The 18,141-nt window shown below is 51.3% G+C and overlaps 2 protein-coding genes across 3 annotated transcripts in view; both read left to right on the top strand.

Moving 5' to 3' along the window:
- Positions 1 to 13,783, top strand: part of NOTCH4 (notch 4) — a 28,112-nt gene extending 14,329 nt beyond the window's left edge. Inside the window, exons 19-30 of the mRNA XM_025382329.1 lie at positions 4,230 to 4,482; positions 4,737 to 4,849; positions 6,013 to 6,536; positions 7,112 to 7,495; positions 7,606 to 7,781; positions 9,789 to 10,008; positions 10,204 to 10,285; positions 10,375 to 10,513; positions 11,029 to 11,324; positions 11,551 to 11,698; positions 12,205 to 12,302; positions 12,481 to 13,783. Of these exons, the coding sequence (XP_025238114.1) occupies positions 4,230 to 4,482; positions 4,737 to 4,849; positions 6,013 to 6,536; positions 7,112 to 7,495; positions 7,606 to 7,781; positions 9,789 to 10,008; positions 10,204 to 10,285; positions 10,375 to 10,513; positions 11,029 to 11,324; positions 11,551 to 11,698; positions 12,205 to 12,302; positions 12,481 to 13,194 (3,147 nt within the window). The 3' untranslated portion in view covers positions 13,195 to 13,783. The remainder of the gene's footprint in view (positions 1 to 4,229; positions 4,483 to 4,736; positions 4,850 to 6,012; positions 6,537 to 7,111; positions 7,496 to 7,605; positions 7,782 to 9,788; positions 10,009 to 10,203; positions 10,286 to 10,374; positions 10,514 to 11,028; positions 11,325 to 11,550; positions 11,699 to 12,204; positions 12,303 to 12,480) is intronic.
- A 1,526-nt stretch (positions 13,784 to 15,309) lies between these two features.
- On the top strand, positions 15,310 to 17,895 carry GPSM3 (G protein signaling modulator 3). Of its 2 annotated transcripts, none has more exons than XM_025383510.1 (4): positions 15,310 to 16,190; positions 16,411 to 16,513; positions 16,791 to 16,952; positions 17,157 to 17,895. In XM_025383510.1, the coding sequence occupies exons 1-4, from the start codon at positions 16,180 to 16,182 to the stop codon at positions 17,292 to 17,294; spliced, it is 414 nt and encodes a 137-aa protein (XP_025239295.1). In that variant the 5' UTR covers positions 15,310 to 16,179; the 3' UTR covers positions 17,295 to 17,895. The 2 variants fall into 2 exon arrangements, with proteins under 2 accessions (XP_025239295.1, XP_025239294.1); XM_025383509.1 differs by having other exon boundaries at positions 16,753 to 16,952.
- Positions 17,896 to 18,141: the final 246 nt, after the last annotated feature.

Below are 18,141 nucleotides of genomic sequence, written 5' to 3'. Positions count from 1 at the left end.
TGGCTATGTTAGTTTACATTCCCACCAACAGCATATGAGAGTTGCCCTTTCTCCGCATCCTTGCCAGCATTTGCTATTTTTTGGGTTTTTTTTTTTTTTTTTTTTTTTTTTTTCCTGTTTTTCGACAGAGTCTTGCTCTGTTGCCCAGGCTGGAGCACAGTGACTTGATCTCAGCTCACTGCAACCTCTGCCTCCCAGATTCAAGCAATTCTTGTGCCTCAGCCTCCCAAGTAGCTGGGATCACAGGTGTGGACCACCACGCTTGGCTAATTTTTTATATTTTTAGTAGAAATGGGATTTCACCATGTTGGCCAGGATGGTCTCGAACTCCTGACCTCAAGTGATCCTCCCGCCTCAACCTCTGAAAGTGCTGGGATTACAGGCGTGAGCCACCACACTTGGCCCTTGTCTTTTCAATAATAGCCACTTTAACTGGTGTGAGATGATATCTCATTGCGGTTTGGATTTACATTTCCCTGATTTCCATCCATATACCTGTGGGCCATTTGTATCTCTTCTTTTGAGAAATGTCTGTTCAGATCAATTGCCCATTTTTTAAACCATATTATTTGTCAGTGGTGGTAGTGGTGGTGTTTGCTGTTGAGTTCCTTATATATTCTGATTATTAATCCCTTGTCAGATAGATAGTTTGCAAATATTTTCTTCTATTCTGTAGGTTCCTCTTCACTCTGTTGATTGTTTCCTCTGCTGCACAGACACTTTTTAGCTTGATGTAATCACATTTGTCTATTTTTGCTTTTGTTTGTCTGTGCTGTTGAGGGTTGAGGTCTTACCCAAAAAACTTTTGCCCAGACCAATGTCTTGAAGCATTTTCCAAATGACATTTTTTTTTTTTTTTTTTTTTTTTTTTTTTTTTTTTTTTTTTTTTTTTTTTTTTTTTGAGACCAAGTCTCGCACCTTTGCCTGGGCTGGAGTGCAGTGGCGCGAACTGGGCTCACTGCAACCTCTGCCTCCCGGGTTCCAGCGATTCTCCTGCCTCAGCCTCCCAAGTAGTTGAAATTACAGGCGCCCACCACCACGCCCAGCTTTTTTTTTTTTTTTTTTTTTTTGTATTTTTAGTAGAGACAGGGTTTCACCATGTTGGCCAGGCTGGTCTCAAACTCCTGACCTTGTAATCTGCCCGCTTCAGCCTCCCAAAGTACTGGGATTACAGGTGTGACCCACCATGCCCGGCCGAATTTTCTTTTTTTAGTGGCTTCATAGTTTCCAGTTGTACATGTACGGCTTTAATCTATTTTGTATATGATGACAGATAGAGGTTTCGTTTTTTGTGATTTTTTGTTGTTGTTGTTTTGAGATGGAGTCTCACTCTGTTGCCCAGTCTGGAGTGCAGTGGTATGATCTCAGCTCACTGCATCCTCCGCCTCCCAGGTTCAAGCGATTCTCCTGCCTCAGCCTCCTGAGTAGCTGGGACTACAGGCGCATGCTACTACGCCCAGCTAATTTTTGTAATTTTAGTAGATATGGGGTTTCACCATATTGGTCAGGCTGGTCTCAAACTGCTGACCTCAGGTGACCCACCCACCTCTGCCTCCCGAAGTGCTGGGATTACAGGCATGAGCCACTACACCCAGCCTAGGTTTAGTTTCTTCTGCATATGGATATCCAGTTTTCCCAGCACCATTTATTGAAGAGAGTGTCCTTTCCCCAATGTGTGTACTTGGTGCCTTTGTTGAAAGTAAGTTGGCTGGCCAGGAGTGGTGGCTTATGCCTATAATCCCAGCACTTTGGGAAGGTGAGACGGGCAGATCACAAGGTCATAAGTTCAAGACCAGCCTGACCAACATGGTGAAACCCTCGTCTCTACTAAAAATACAAAAATTAGCTGGGCGTGGTGGCATGCACCTGTAATCCCAGCTTCTCAGGATGCTGAGGCAGGAGAATCGCTTGAACCAAGGAGGTGGAGGTTGCAGTGAGCTGAGATCATGCCATTGCACTCCAGCCTGGGCAACAGAGCAAGACTCCCATCTCAAAAAAAAAAAAGAAAAGAAAAAAGAAAGTAAGTTGGCTGTAAATGTTTGGACTTGTTTTTCTGGGCTCTCTATTCCATTCCATTGATCTATGTGTCTGTTTTTTATGCCAGCACCATGCTGTTTTGGTTACTATCGCTTTATAGTATATTTTGAAGACAGGTAGTATGGTGCCTCTAGCTTTGTTCTTTTTGCTCAAGACTGCTTTGGCTATTTGGGTCTTTTACAGCTCAGATAAATTTTAGGGTTGTTTTTTCTATCTCTGTAAAGAATATCATTGGTATTTTCATAGGGGTTGCATGACTCTGTAGATCACTTTGGTAAGCACAGACATTTTAACAGTATTCATTCTTCCAATCCATGAACACAGGATATCTTTCCATTTTTTTGTGTCCCCTTCAATTTATTTCATCAGTGTTTTATAGCTGTCATTGCAGTACTCTTTCACTTCTTTGGTTAAATGTATTTGTTTGTTTTTATTTTTTGTAACTATTATAAATGGGATTGCTTTCTTGATTTCTTTTTCAGATTGTTTGCTGTTAGTGTATAGAAATGCTACTACTTTTTCTACATTGATTTTGTATCTTACAGCTTTACTGAATTTGTTTCTAAACTGTTTTCTTTAGGTTTTTCTAAATATAGGATTATGTCACCTGTGAACATGGATAATTTGATTTCTTCCTTTGCAATTTTGATGCCCTTTCTTTCTTTCTCCTGCCTAATTGCTCTGGCCGGGACTTCCAGTATTACCTTGAATAAAAATAGTGAAAGTGAGCATCCTTGTCTTGTTCCAGATCTTAGAGGAAAGGCTTTCAACTTTTCCCCATTCAATATGATGTTACCTGTGGGTTTGTCATATATGGCCTTTATTATTTTGAGATATAGAACCACAACTTTTTTTTTTTTTTTTTTTTTTTGAGACAGAGTCTTGTTCTGTCGCTCAGGCTGGAGTGTAATGGTACAATCTCGGGTCACTGCAACCTCTACCTCCCCGGTTCAAGCAATTCTCCTGCCTCAGCTTCCCCAGTAGCTGGGATTACAGGTATCTGCCACCACACCTAGCTAATTTTTTTTCTTTGTATTTTTAGTAGAGATGGGATTTCACCATGTTGGTCTCAAACTCCTGACCTCAAGTGATCCACTCGCCTTGACCTCCCAAACTGCTGGGATTACAGGCGTGAGCCACCATGCCCGGCCAGAACTACAACTTTTGAGAGAAGGCTCAAGACAGATCCCCTAACCTACCCTCTTTTCTCACTTTTTAATTTTATTTTTTAACCTTTTATTATGAACATTTTCAAACATAAACAAAAGCAGTATACTGATCAGTAGTAAACCTCTGGGCACCCATTACTCAGTTTTACTTCTTTTATGAAGTTCCCTCCTCCAAAACACTCCCATCACCTGTTCCTTCCAGCTCTCTGACCACTCCTTGGATTCTTTGTGAATTCCCTTCTCCCTCTTTGAAGCCTGCCTTCCTGGTACTCTACTCTTGCACACTCTCCTTCCTCTTGCAAGGAAGCCAGCATGTGGTACAGATCTTGCCAATGACCCTTCTTTCACTAGCTGAGTGGCATGAAGAAGCAGAAAATGGTTGAGAGCATTGGTTATGGAGTCACAGAACTTCATTGATTCCCAGCTCTGCCACCTATAGCTATTTGACTTGCACAAGTCACTTAACCTTTCAGAGACTCAGCTTCCTTACGTGCAAAGTAAAAATCGAATGAGATAACCCAAATAAAATGTCATTCGGGGGATTTTTAGGTTACATATACAAATCATGCAATAAATGCTAGCCATTTCTTTCCTCTGGTTGACTGAGAGCTCCCAGGAAATAGGAATGAGTTCTAACTTTCTTCATATTCCTAGTGCCTAAAATAGTGCCTGACACAAAGTAGGCATTCAGTTGATGCTTATGAATTAATAAAGTATTAGAGAGCCTGGTGGGTATTTTTGTAGGGGAGGAAGGTTTTACCAAAAATGGTGCTGTGTTTGGTGGCAGTGTGTCATAGAGATTGTTTGGGACTGGGGAAGGTTGAGTTGTGTGTCACCGAACAATTGTGTCTCATGGGCATTTGAGGTAGAAGGGTTGTGATGCATGGCCATGATGGATGGTGAGTTGAGTGATGCTGTTGAGCTGGAAGGTGGGGGACTGGACAAACTGTCTTGAGCTGGGTCCCTTGTAGTGCTAGGTTGGGCTCATCCACGGGTTCCCTGTCTAACCCTCTTTGTCTGCAGTGCGCCCCAGGCTACAATGGACAGAACTGCTCAAAGGAACTTGATGCTTGTCAGTCCCAACCCTGTCACAACCATGGAACCTGCACCCCCAAACCTGGAGGCTTCCACTGTGCCTGCCCTCCAGGCTTTGTGGGGCTACGCTGTGAGGGAGACGTGGACGAGTGTCTGGACCAGCCCTGCCACCCCACAGGCACTGCAGCCTGCCACTCTCTGGCCAATGCCTTCTACTGCCAGTGTCTTCCTGGACACACAGGTGAGGCCCCAGGACAAGGGGCACAAGCATGTCTGGAGCACAGCCGAGCAGACCATGGAGAGCCAGATAGTCTCCACCCATGTGGCAGCCATCACCTGGTCCATCCCCTGCCTCCACGCCCACCCCCACCCAGAAAAGATGCCCTAGGAGCCCTTCACCGGCACATCTAGCACTGGGCCAACATCTAGGAATGGGCTAAGACGGAGGTAGTGACTGATGCAGTGTGTGACATCTAATCTCCCCCACAATTACAGGCCAATGGTGTGAGGTGGAGATAGACCCCTGCCACAGCCAACCCTGCTTTCATGGAGGGACCTGTGAGGACACAGCAGGATCACCCCTGGGTTTCATCTGCCACTGCCCCAAGGCAAGTGACCACAAATCTGCCTTCTCTGTTGCCCCCTATACTGACAAAAGGCAAGAATACCTCAGTTGGAATCCCAGAAGGGACTGTTGGGGAGCACTGATGTGGAAATTATTGGAAAAAGCCACGCCAAGTTCACAGTGGCAAGTGTCTCTCAGAAGCAGTCAAAGGAAAAGCAGGCAGCTGATAGCATGAATGGAATTTTCAGAAATCACAGGCGTTGCCTAAGGGAAGGTCAGGAGTTCCCCAAGCTCAGGCTGCGTGGTGGGTGGCCTCAGATAGGTTATTTTAACTGTGTGTGTATGTGTATGTATTTATGGGTCTCAGATGATGGAATTAGACTAATCTTAAGCTTTAGTTCCTGATATACTGACATTGGTTTATGCCTGGTCTTCTTTTATTTTATTATTCTAACAGTGTAACACCCATGAACCTAACCCAATAATTTCAATATTAATAATAACTTACATCTACTTATGTCCTCCTCCTGTATCCTGTTCCCTCTCTAGAGGAAGAGGAAGACATATGATCCTATTTCTAAGAAGTAAGATAATAATATAAAAACCGGCCGGGCATGGTGGCTCACACCTGTAATCCCAGTACTTTGGGAGGCCAAGGCAGGCGGATCACCTGAGGTCAGGCGTTCGAGACCAGCCTGAAAAACATGGTGAAACCCTGTCTCTACAAAAACATAAAATTAGCTGGGCGTGGTGGTGCATGCCTGTAATCCCAGCTATTGGGGAGGCTGAGGCAGGAGAATCGCTTGAACCTGGGAGGCAGAGGTTGCAGTGAGCCGAGATCACACCATTTTGCACTCCAGCCTGGACAACAAGAGTGAAACTCTGTCTCATAATAATAATAATAATAGTAACATTCTATTAACTGTTTAGTCTTCTAGAACTTGCACTGTAATGCCACAGTCCATCAGGTTGTTGCACTCAACTGTGCTTCATCCATTTTCCAAATAATGTAATATGTCATTGTGTGAAATTACCATGGGACATGGTTTCAACATCCACAAAATGATTAACTTGATGCTCTCTGAGGCGCCTTTTAGATATGAGACTGTAGGACCCTCTGCACCATCTTAACCCAACAGTTTGCTTGATGGGGAGTGGGAAGAATAATGCAAGTTCCATCTCCAATATCTCCCCTCCCCTCCACAGGGTTTTGAAGGCCCCACCTGCAGCCACAGGGCCCCTTCCTGCGGCCTCCATCACTGCCACCACGGAGGCTTGTGTCTGCCCTCCCCTAAGCCAGGCTTCCCACCACGCTGTGCCTGCCTCAATGGCTATGAGGGTCCTGACTGCCTGACCCCACCAGCTCCTAAAGGCTGTGGCCCTCCCTCCCCATGCCTATACAATGGCAGCTGCTCAGAGACCACGGGCTTGGGGGGCCCAGGCTTTCGATGCTCCTGCCCTCACAGCTCTCCAGGGCCCCGGTGTCAGAAGCCGGGAGCCAAGGGGTGTGAGGGCAGAAGTGGAGATGGGGCGTGCGATGCTGGCTGCAGTGGCCCAGGAGGAAATTGGGATGGAGGGGACTGCTCTCTGGGAGTCCCAGACCCCTGGAAGGGCTGCCCCTCCCACTCTCGGTGCTGGCTTCTCTTCCGGGACGGGCAGTGCCACCCACAGTGTGACTCTGAAGAGTGTCTGTTTGATGGCTACGACTGTGAGACCCCTCCAGCCTGCACGTGAGCCTGAAACCCCCTGGAACCAGGGAAGGAGAGGGGTGGGTGAGAGAAAGAGGAAGGACGTAGATGGCTCTGAGTTACAGTGTGGCCACAGCCGCGGGCTCCAGGGAGTTTCCACCCTAATAACTATCACTAAATAAGGGTCGAAGACTCTGGACTCCAACCTAGGGTAATGGGGTGGCATCAATACTTAATGTGGGGCGTGGCCTTTGGGCTCCTCTCTGAGGGTTGTGGGAACTCAGGCCTCAAGCCTCCCTCCCTAAGCCTTGCTGCCATGGAGTATCTCCCCTAGCAGTCAGCACCTCACAGAGGGAAAAGGGCCTTGGACTCTCCTTCAGAAACAGAGGACAGCTTGGGAGGGTACAGAGAGGGGACAGTCTAGGGAGACAGGGGTGTTAGCAGACATTGGGGTGTCTGGACTACCATCCAGGACTTGACTAAGCTCATTGCTCCACAGCTGCCCTCTCTTAGCAACCAAAGCCCTGGAGGGCACAAAATATGGGGAATTCTCTCTAGAGTGAAGAGTTGAGTCAGGTTTTAGGGAGGTCCTGAGTCCCCCTCTCCTCACCCCACAGTCCAGCCTATGACCAGTACTGCCACGATCACTTCCACAACGGGCACTGTGAGAAAGGCTGCAACACTGCAGAGTGTGGCTGGGATGGAGGTGACTGCAGGCCTGAAGATGGGGACCCAGAGTGGGGGCCCTCCCTGGCCCTGCTGGTGGTACTGAGCCCCCCAGCCCTAGACCAGCAGCTGTTTGCCCTGGCCCGGGTGTTGTCCCTGACTCTGAGGGTGGGACTCTGGGTAAGGAAGGATCGTGACGGCAGGGACATGGTGTACCCCTATCCTGGGGCCCGGGCTGAAGAAAAGCTAGGAGGAACTCGGGACCCCTCCTATCAGGAGAGATCAGCCCCTCAAACGCAGCCCCTGGGCAAGGAGACCGACTCCCTCAGTGCTGGGTAAGAAGTTAGGTGGAGGGAAGGGCCAGACACCAGTTTTTTTAAGAGGGCAGAGGGAGGGAAGGGAGCCAAGGACCAACACAGAGGTCTCTGAGGTGCCTCCCCTACAGGTTTGTGGTGGTAATGGGTGTGGATTTGTCCCGCTGTGGCCCTGACCACCCGGCATCCCGCTGTCCCTGGGACCCTGGGCTTCTACTCCGCTTCCTTGCTGCGATGGCTGCAGTGGGAGCCCTGGAGCCCCTGCTGCCTGGACCACTGCTGGCTGTCCACCCTCATGCAGGCACTGGTAGGTGACCCCTTGCCACTTTCTCTGACCTCTGTTCCCAGGCCAGCTCTCATGCTAGCAACAGGCAATGGAGGCTGCATCAAACAGGACAACTGAGACTGAAAATGTTCTTTGTGGGGACTTACTTTCCCTAATCCCGCTTTCTCTAATTGAATCTCCCACTGGCCCATTTGTTCTACAGTCTCCTTCCTTATTTCCCTAAGCACATTATCCTAACCTCTGTCATAGCCCTCCAACAAAGGGATGGTTTATCTTCTCTACCAGACTGAGAATATCTAATTGTCTTCGTATCAGACAACTCAGTACATGAAAGAATAATAGGCCGGGCGCAGTGGCTCACGCCTGTAATCCAAGCACTTTGGGAGACCAAGGCAGGCGGATCATGAGGTCAGGAGATCGAGATCATCCTGGCTAACGCGGTGAAACCCCATCTCTACTAAAACTAAAAAAAATTAGCTAGGCCGGGCGCGGTGGCTCAAGCCTGTAATCCCAGCACTTTGGGAGGCCGAGACGGGCGGATCACGAGGTCAGGAGATCGAGACCATCCTGGCTAACACGGTGAAACCCCGTCTCTACTAAAAAATAAAAAAAAATTAGCCGGGCGAGGTGGCGGGCACCTGTAGTCCCAGCTACTCGGGAGGCTGAGGCAGGAGAATGGCGGGAACCCGGGAGGCGGAGCTTGCAGTGAGCTGAGATCCGGCCACTGCACTCCAGCCCGGGCGACCGAGCGAGACTCCGTCTCAAAAAAAAAAAAAATTAGCTGGGTGTGGTGGCGGGCGCCTGTAGTCCCAGCTAGTCGGGAGGCTGAGGCAGGAGAATGGCGTGAACCCGGGAGATGGAGCTTGCAGTGAGCCGAGATCACGCCACTGCACTCCATCCAGCCTGGGCGACAGAGTGAGAGTCTATCTCAAAAAAAAAAAAAAAGAACTGCTATATCATACTCACTCTGTGCCTTACTCCAAGCATTTTACATTGTTACCTCATTTAATCCTCCCCCACAACCCCATGAGGCACATACTGCTGGTTGAGTATCCCTCATCTGAAATGCTTGGGAACAAAAGTGTTTCAGATTTCGGATTTTTTTATTTTGGAATATTTGCATTATACCGGTTCAGCATTCCTAATACAATGTCCAAATGCTACAATGAGCATTTCCTTTAAGCGTCATGTTGGTACTCTGAAAGTTTCAGACTTTGGAACATTTCAGATTTGGGATTGGGATCATGGATACTCAACCTGTTTTTTTATGCGTTTGTTTTCTGAGACAGAATCTCACTCTGTCACCCAGACTGGAGTACAGTGACACCATCTTGGCTCACTGCAACCTCTGCCTCTCGGGTTTAAGCAATTCTCTTGCCTCAGACTCCCGAGTAGCTGGAATTACAATGGCATGCCACCACGCCCTGCTAATTTTTTTTGGTTTTTGGGTTTTGTGTTTTGTTTTGTTTTGAGACAGAGTCTCGCCTTGTCACCCAGGCTGGCGTGCAGTGGCGCGATCTCGGCTAACTGCAAGCTCCACCTCCCGGGTTCACACCATTCTCCTGCCTCAGCCTCCCAAGTAGCTGGGACTATAGGCACCCGCCACCACACCCAGCTAATTTTTTGTATTTTTAGTAGAGACGGGGTTTCACCGCGTTAAACAGGATGGTCTCGATCTCCTGACCTCGTGATCCGCCCGCCTCAGCCTCCCAAAGTGCTGAGATTACGGGCGTGAGCCACCGCACTTGGCCGCTAATTTTTGTATTTTTAGTAGAGAGGGGATTTTGCCATGTTGGCCAGGCTGGTCTCAAACTCCTGGCCTCATATGATCCACCTGCCTCAGCCTCCCAAAGTGCTGGGATTACAGGCATGAGCCACTGTGCCCAACCTCAACCTGTATTATCATCCCCATTTCGCAGATAAAGAAACCAAGGCAAAGACAGGCTATTAAACTTGTCCAAAGGTCTCCCAATAGTAATCAGTCTCACCAGGAGTGGCCTCTCTTTGTGACTCTCTCTCTCCCACCAGCACCCCCTGCCAACCAGCTTCCCTGGCCTGTGCTGTGCTCCCCAGTGGCTGGGGTGATTCTCCTGGCCCTAGGGGCTCTTCTCGTCCTCCAGCTCATCCGGCGTCGACGCCGAGAGCATGGAGCTCTCTGGCTGCCCCCTGGTTTCACTCGACGGCCTAGGACTCAGTCAGCTCCCCACCGACGCCGGCCCCCACTGGGCGAGGACAGCATTGGCCTCAAGTGAGAATGAGGAGAAACCCAGGCTCAGGAAGGGAAGTCTCTCCTATGGTGATATTTACAATTAGAAAAGATAAGAAATACTATTGCAGAAGTCAAAGATAGGGGAAGGAGAGAGGGGTGGGAACCCTACTGGAAATCTTGGAGACCCTGATGGTCATAATTCCGTGTCACCTCTACCCACCCATTTCCTTCCAGGGCACTGAAGCCAGAGGCAGAAGTTGATGAGGACGGAGTTGTGATGTGCTCAGGCCCTGAGGAGGGAGAGGAGGTGGGCCAGGTGAACGGGCTGGGGCAAGTATGATCTGGAAGTGATGGAAGGGATGAAAGAGCAAATCAACCTTCACTGATCCTTGCTCTTACCCAAAGGCTGAAGAAACAGGCCCACCCTCCAAGTGCCAGTTCTGGTCTCTGAGTGGTGGCTGTGGGGAGCTCCCTCAGGCTGCCATGCTAACTCCTCCCCAGGAATCCGAGATGGAAGCCCCTGACCTGGACACCCGTGGACCTGGTATGTGAGTCAACCCAGACCAAGAAAAAAAAACCAAAAAAAAGTCTTTAGACCCTATTAGAATCAGAGAGTCCTTTAATATCAGAACTAGAGGAACTAATTTTAGACTAGTGCCTTAGAAAAATGATTCTCAAAGTGTGGTCCTCAGACAGCAGAATCAGCATCACCTGGGAATTTGTTAGAAATGCAAATTATTGGGCTCCACTACAGAGCTACTGACTCAGGAATTGAAGATGTTAGGCAATCTGTTTTAGTAAGCCCTTCAGGTGAATCTGATCCAGACTCGTTTGAGAAAACCACTGCCCTGGAATGTCAGAGAATTAAGCTGCAGGTTCCTTTTACAGAGGAAGAAACTGAAGTCAGAGAAAAGTAGAAAAGTCACTTGACTAAAGCCACACAGAACCAGAACTTAGCTTCCCAACACCTCAGGTTTTGATTCTCTCTGAGCTTACATGTTGTCCCTTCCCCCTTGTTGTGTCATTTAGATTGACCCATTACTCATGTCTTACCAACAGATGGGGTGACACCCCTGATGTCCGCGGTTTGCTGTGGGGAAGTAGAGTCCAGGACCTTCCAAGGGGCATGGTTGGGATGTCCTGGGCCCTGGGAACCTCTGCTGGATGGAGGGGCCTGTCCCCAGGCTCACACCGTGGGCACTGGGGAGACCCCCCTGCACCTGGCTGCCCGATTCTCCCGGCCAACCGCTGCCCGCCGCCTCCTTGAGGCTGGAGCCAACCCCAACCAGCCAGACCGCGCAGGGCGCACACCCCTTCATGCTGCTGTGGCTGCTGATGCTCGCGAGGTCTGCCAGGTTGGCACACACTGAGGTCCCTACAGGGAATGGGGCGAGCTTACAAGTAAAGCTGGACAGAAGCATCCCCTAGAGTTTGACAAAGAGGAAACTGGTGTGATTGGGAACCTGACAGGGAAACTGCGGAGGATGGCTGAATATGGATTGTGAGTGGGGTTAAAAGTGTAAGGAACTTGAGTTGGCAGTCCAGGGTACCCCAGGGGTCACTGGCCCTCTGTCTCCCCAGCTTCTGCTCCGTAGCAGACAAACTGCAGTGGACGCTCGCACAGAGGACGGGACCACACCCTTGATGCTGGCTGCCAGACTGGCAGTGGAAGACCTGGTTGAAGAACTGATTGCAGCCCAAGCAGACGTGGGGGCCAGAGATAAATGGGGTATGTAGAGGAAGGGGTGATGTGTGCTGTAGAAAAGTTGAGCAGATGGGGTGGGAGATGGAGTGCAAAATATAGGTGCAGTGGAGGGGCATTCCCTCTCATCCTGCTGTTAAGGCTGTCAATCTGCGATGCGGTGGAAATACGGGCCGTGTGAGTTTCCCCCCCAACTTCTACCGTCAACACCACACTGGCCCTCTGCTCCAGCTTACTGGGGAACTGGCATGGAAGACAGTGTGTGTGGAAAGGGGGCGGGATCTCGTCGGGGGGGGGGGACGGTTTCCCAGTCTCACCGACCCCAGAACAATGCCCCATTGTCCCTCCCGCGCACTGATGACGTCACCAGGGCAACACTTCCTGCAGGCCGGTAGTCTCCTGGGCAACGCTTCCCGCCTTTGAGGGACCAACCGGCCCAAATAGCCCTTCCCCCAAGGACAGAACCCGTGGGAAACCGGAACCCAGGCGTCTGGCCCCCAACAGCGGTAACAACCTCCCACGTCGTCCCCTAGGGAAAACTGCGCTGCACTGGGCTGCTGCCGTGAACAACGCCCGAGCCGCCCGCTCGCTTCTTCAGGCCGGAGCCGATAAAGACGCCCAGGACAGCAGGGTTAGATGGGACAGAGGGCTTCCCACAAAACAGTCGGGCGCAGGAGAGATGGAAAGTGCGGTAACCCGCAAAGCCTGAAGGGAGAGGGGCCAGTGGTCCCGTAAGTGAAGGTAGAAAGGCCCAGTCCTGTGGGCGTGGCCTGCCCTGATATCGCCCCTGGCTCTTTCCTCCTGTGCAGGAGCAGACGCCGCTGTTCCTGGCGGCACGGGAAGGAGCGGTGGAAGTAGCCCAGCTGCTGCTGGGGCTGGGGGCAGCCCGAGAGCTGCGGGACCAGGCTGGGCTAGCGCCCGCGGACGTCGCTCGCCAACGAAACCACTGGGATCTGCTGACGCTGCTGGAAGGGGCGGGGCCACTAGAAGCCCGTCACAAAGCCACGCCGGGCCGCGAGTCCGGGCCCTTCCCGCGCGCACGGACGTCGTCTGTAAGCGTGCCCCCGCATGGGGGCGGGGCTCTGCCGCGCTGCCGGACGCTGTCAGCCGGAGCAGGCCCTCGTGGGGGCGGAGCTTGTCGGCAGGCTCGGACTTGGTCCGTAGACTTGGCTGTGCGGGGGGGCGGGGCCTATTATCATTGCCGGAGCTTCTCGGGAGGAGGAGCAGGAGGAGGCCCGCCCCCTCGCGGCCGTAGGTTTTCTGCAGGCATGCGCGGGCCTCGGCCCAACCCTGCGATAATGCGAGGAAGCTACGGAGTGGCTGCCGGGCGCGGAGGCAGGGGCCCAACGGATGACTGGCCCTGTGATTGGGTGGCCCTGGGAGCTTGCGGTCCTGCCTCTAACATTCCAAACCCGCCTTCTTGCCTTACTCCGTCCCCGGAGCGGGGATCCCCTCAACTTGACTGGGGTCCCCCAGCCCACCAAGAAATGCCCATAAACCAAGGAGGAGAGGGCAAAAAATAGGAGAATACATGGTAGGGAGGAATTCCAAAATGATTACCCATTAAAAGGCAGGCTGGAAGGCCTTCCTGGTTTTAAGATGGAGCCCCAAAAATGAAGGGTTGTGAGTTTAGTTTCTCTCCTAAAATGAATGTATGCCCACCAGAGCAGGCATCTTCCACATGGAGAAGCTGCAGCTCTGGAAAGAGGGTTTACAATGCTAGGATGAGGCAGGCCCAGTCCTTCTCCAGAAAATAAGGCCACAGGAGGGCAGAGTGGAGTGGAAATACCCCTAAATTGGAACCAAGAACTACAGGCATATGGGATGTAAGATGTTCTTTCTATATATGGTTTCCAAAGGGAGCTCCCTTCATCCATTGTCCCCACTGCCCACAAATGGCTGACAAATATTTATTGGACACCAACTATGTGCCAGGCACTGTGTAGATGCTGAAAAGTGGCCAAGGGCCGCCCCAGCTGATGACTCCTTGCATTCCCTCCCCTCACAACAAAGAAACTCCACTGCGGGGATGAAGCGCTTCTTCTAGCCACTGCTATCACTATTTAAGAACCCTAAATCTGTCACCCATAATAAAGCTGATTTGAAGTGTTACCTTTTTTTGGAGGAGTTGGGGAGAAGAATGGGAAAAAAGATGGGAGTGACTGCATAGTGTCAGCATTTTGTGCTTTCGGCTCAGCATTTGCATTGAATGGAGGATGTAAGTATAGTTTAAAAGCAAGAATAAGTATATTTAGGGGCCCTATGATAATTTAGGGTATTATCTGAAAGCAAGAGTCTAGTAGCCAAGGGAGAACCCACACACACACTAGGTCAGCGGTCCCCAACCCCTGGGCCGCAGACTGGTACTGGTCCATGGCCTCTTAGGAGCTGGGCCACACAGCAGGAGGTGAGCAAGCATTACTGCCCAAGCTTCACCTCCTGTCAGATAAGCATAAGCATTAGATTCTCATAGGAGCTCGAATCCTATTGTGAACTGCGCATGCAAGGGATCTAAGTTTCTTGCTTCTTATGAGAATCTAATGCCTAATGATCTGGGGTGGAACAGTTTCATACTGAAACCAGCCCCCCAACCCCACTGACCATGGAATAATTGTCTTCCATGAAACTCTTCCCTGGTGCCAAAAAGATAGGAGACCACTGCACTAGATGATGCACACACTTTGTCCCTCATCCTAGGGCTTTTAGTTATGGCCACTTAGGAGATTCCTAAGGCCACAAGTCAAGTAGATGGAGAGAGTGTCTTAAAGAAACTGTCCACCTTGCAGCAACATGTTGCTAGGTTTGAAACATGAAGTCATGAGGCATTTTGAAAGCCAATAATATCTACAGTTTATTGAGTATCCACTATGCATCAAGTGCTTTATTACATTTAATACATCAACTCTATGAAGTAGGTGCTATTAAAACCCTATTTCACTCTTTCAGAAATTGAGGCACAGAGATCTACTCAAGATTGCAAAGGAATAAGTGGCAGGACCAGATCTCCTCTTCATCACATTTCACATTCCAAATCACTCAGCTATAAACTCCCTAACATGACAGGCTGCCATTTAGAGGTACCAAATGGCTGTCTGCCCTGCTCCTTCCTTGATGCCAACCAACCTGATTAGCATTGATCAAAGACCAAGCCAGAGAGGTAGTCCTCTCCCTTTTCGATTTCATTTCATTTCTTTCTTTTTCTGAAACAGGGTCTTGCTCTGTTGCCCAGGCTGGAGTGCAGTGGTACAAATGGCTCACTGCAGCCACAACCTCCTGGGCTCAAGCAGTCTTCCCACCTCAGCCTCTCATTTTTCCATATCTACATCTCTTATACCCAAAATAGGTTTTCCCTTGCCCCTTATCTGCAATAAACTATAAGTTTCCAAAATGAAGCCTTCCTGTACTCTCACATTTGGTACACATCTTGTCTCCTGAATAGAGTGTATATTTTATTTTACTTTATTTTATTTTATTTTTATTTTGGAGACAGAGTCTCGCTCTGTCACCCAGGCTGGAGTGCAATGGCACAATCTTGGCTTACTGCAACCTCTGCCTCCCGGGTTCAAGCAATTCTCCTGCCTCAACCTCCTGAGTAGCTGGGACTACAGGCGCATGTGGCCACGCCCGGCTAATTTTTTGTATTTTAGTAGAGGCGGGGTTTCACCATGTTGCCCAGGCTGGTCTCGAACTTCTGAGCTCAGGCCATCCACCCTCCTAGGCCTCCCAAAGTGCTAGGATTACAGGTGTGAGCCACAGCTGCCGACCATCTCCTGAATAGACTATAAATACCTGAAGGTCAGGGATTATTCAATACATATATATTGAATACTTAATACGTGTTGGACCCATTGACCCATTGCTAGGGTTTTATGTATATATTTGAGAGCTCCACATCCCTAGGTCTGAATCCTCTACTTCCCACTGGAACCATGCCCCCTCCCAGACCCAGTAAATAAGAGGGAAGATCGGGAGGGCCAAATCCTACAGCAGGGTCTATCTCAGGGAGGGAAGGGACCTGGTTGGGGGGAGGGGGATTCTGAGGAGTGAAACCACTTCCTGTGTAGCTAGTTCCTGTGTTGACAGAAAGAGCAGAAGAGGAGGTGGGGTGGAGGGAGCAGAGTCAGGGATTAGGGGGCTACTGAGGCTCTGGAGATGAGACTGCCAGGAGTCCTTCCCCACCATCAGCCCCCTCCACTCCTGCAGCTGGAGGAGTTTTTCCCAGTCTCTGTGCTCCCCTGGGGTGAGAGAGACTGAACAAGCTGTTTGGGTGGGAAAAGAGAATGGAGGAAGTTGACAGGGATGGGCGGGGCCCGTGGGGGGGCTGACCAGGAACCCAGCTTCCTGCTCAGTACCCAGGCATCCAGCCCCCAGCTCACCCCCACCCCTTCCAGCCCCCACTCCCCTCAGGAACCCAAGGTTCCAGCCCTCCTCCCAAATCCCAGCCACCCCTCCCCCACCAGTTTCTCCCCTCCAGGGGATGGAGGCTGAGAGACCCCAGGAAGAAGAGGATGGTGAGCAGGTGAGCTGGGCACGGGGTTGGGGAGGCTGACACTGGGAAAGAAGGGAGGTGAGAGGATCTGGGGCAGAAATGTAGGGACACAGGGGCCTTGTAAGGCTTGGGCAAACTGAGGCAGGAACAGAGACACACAGAGAGGAAACGGGCCACTGACCTAGCCCCTGTCCACTCCACCCACTTCAACCACCACTGCTTGACTGGAATGGACATATTTTGGCATCAGGGCCCCCCTCAGGATGAGCAAGGCTGGCCCCCTCCAAACTCCACCACTCGGCCTTGGCGATCTGCTCCTCCGTCCCCTCCTCCTCCAGGGACCCGCCACACAGGTACCCCTACCCACCCAGGGAGAGCCCTGACCCTGGTGCCCACATCCTGATCCCATTACCAAGGCCCAGTCCATTGTGGGCCCTCTCCCCACCTCCTCCAGACTCCCCTTGGGATTACCCATTGCGCCGCCTCTCCTCTGACCCAAAGTCCCTAATCACATCACCCTATTCACACTCCCCCACGGCTCCTGTCTGCCAACCTCTCTGGGTCTCTGAGCCCTCCACACCCCTCTCCCCAGCACTAGGACCCCGCTCGGCCTCCCTGCTCTCCCTGCAGACTGAGCTCCTTCTGGACCTGGTGGCTGAAGCCCAGTCCCGCCGCCTAGAGGAGCAGAGGGCCACCTTCTTCACCCCACAAAACCCCCCAAGCCGAGCCCCTGCCCCACTCCGTCCTCTTGAGGACAGAGAACAGCTTTACAGCACCATCCTCAGTCACCAGGTAAGACATCCCCCCAGGAGGCAAACCCAGGCCTCCTGGTCTCTTGGCCCTGTTCTCTTTTGGGTTCTATTCCTGCTTCTCCCTAGGCACCCCATCACCTTCACAGGTTTCCTATATGCCTCCCCATACCAACCCTTGATCCTCTCAAGAACCTCCTCCCCTCCGACCCTCACCAAAGCTCTTCCTCTGCCTCCACTCCTCCAGTGCCAGCGGATGGAAGCCCAGCGGTCAGAGCCTCCCCTCCCTCCAGGGGGGCAGGAGCTCCTGGAGTTGCTGCTGAGAGTTCAGGGTGGGGGTCGAATGGAGGAGCAAAGGTCCCGGCCCCCCACACACACCTGCTGAGACTTGAGCCCCCAGCCAGCCCTTCCTCGCCCCTGGTCTGAAAGCTGGGCAGCCTATTGCATGCCCTCAACTCTTGCTTGGCGGGGGTAACAGAGACTGAAAGACGCAGCGCAAATCTCAATATTCATCGCCCACATCACCTTCCCTGGGAACTGGATGGGGTGAAAGGCCTCAAACTCTGGGAACAGGCGAGGTGGAACGTGGATTTAACTCCCCCCCGCACAGGTCCATGGGAGCTTGAGGCAGTAAGGGGGATCCCAGGCACCCATCTCAATGAGTGGCTGGGAGTCTTTTCCCTAACTTGTGGGGACACCACCAATTGTCAAGCTACTAGGCACTAGGGTCTGAGGGCTCAGGCCTCCTCCTGAGAGGTTATAACCTGAGAGACAGCTCTACCCTTCCTCCCAGTAAGAAGGGAAGGTGGGTGGGCACCTGAGAGATTAAGACTATTCTCCCAGTCCCACTACCAGCACCCCCATCCCTGAGACTGAGGGGTTTAGAGGCTGTGAATGGACCTTCAGCCCTGCCCCCCCCCCCCCCCCCCCGCTGCTGAGTCTGTCCGATGTTTTGGTTGTGTGAATAAATGTAATACCCCTCTGGACTGAAGACTGGTGTCTGGGGGACCAGGGCGGGGTGAAGGGTAGGAAGGTGAGGCCAGAGGCCGCCTCTCTCCCCAGTCTGGCCAGAGGCCAGCTCCCCTCCCTGGCTGGTTAATTACTGGCTCATTAAGCAGCGGCTGGAGACCTCCCTAATTATCTCCCCCAGCCCCCCTCTCCTGGTTTTAATTAAGTAGAACAGGGAGGGGAGTCATTAGAACAAGAAATATGAACTGAGCTGTCGGTGAACC

The sequence above is a fragment of the Theropithecus gelada genome, chromosome 4 (assembly GCF_003255815.1).
Source record: "Theropithecus gelada isolate Dixy chromosome 4, Tgel_1.0, whole genome shotgun sequence".
Lineage (NCBI taxonomy): Eukaryota > Metazoa > Chordata > Mammalia > Primates > Cercopithecidae > Theropithecus > Theropithecus gelada.
Note: the sequence above shows the minus strand (reverse complement) of the source record. Positions and strands in the feature narration are given on the sequence as shown.

Excerpts from the sequence above, each read along its gene's own strand:
- GPSM3 (XM_025383509.1), top strand. The coding sequence starts at position 16,149 with ATGGAGGCTGAGAGACCCCAGGAAGAAGAGGATGGTGAGCAG. Across the intron at positions 16,514-16,752 it reads TCCAGGGACCCGCCACACAG|CACTAGGACCCCGCTCGGCC; the intron begins GTACCCCTACCC and ends CCCTCTCCCCAG. Across the intron at positions 16,953-17,156 it reads GCACCATCCTCAGTCACCAG|TGCCAGCGGATGGAAGCCCA; the intron begins GTAAGACATCCC and ends CCACTCCTCCAG.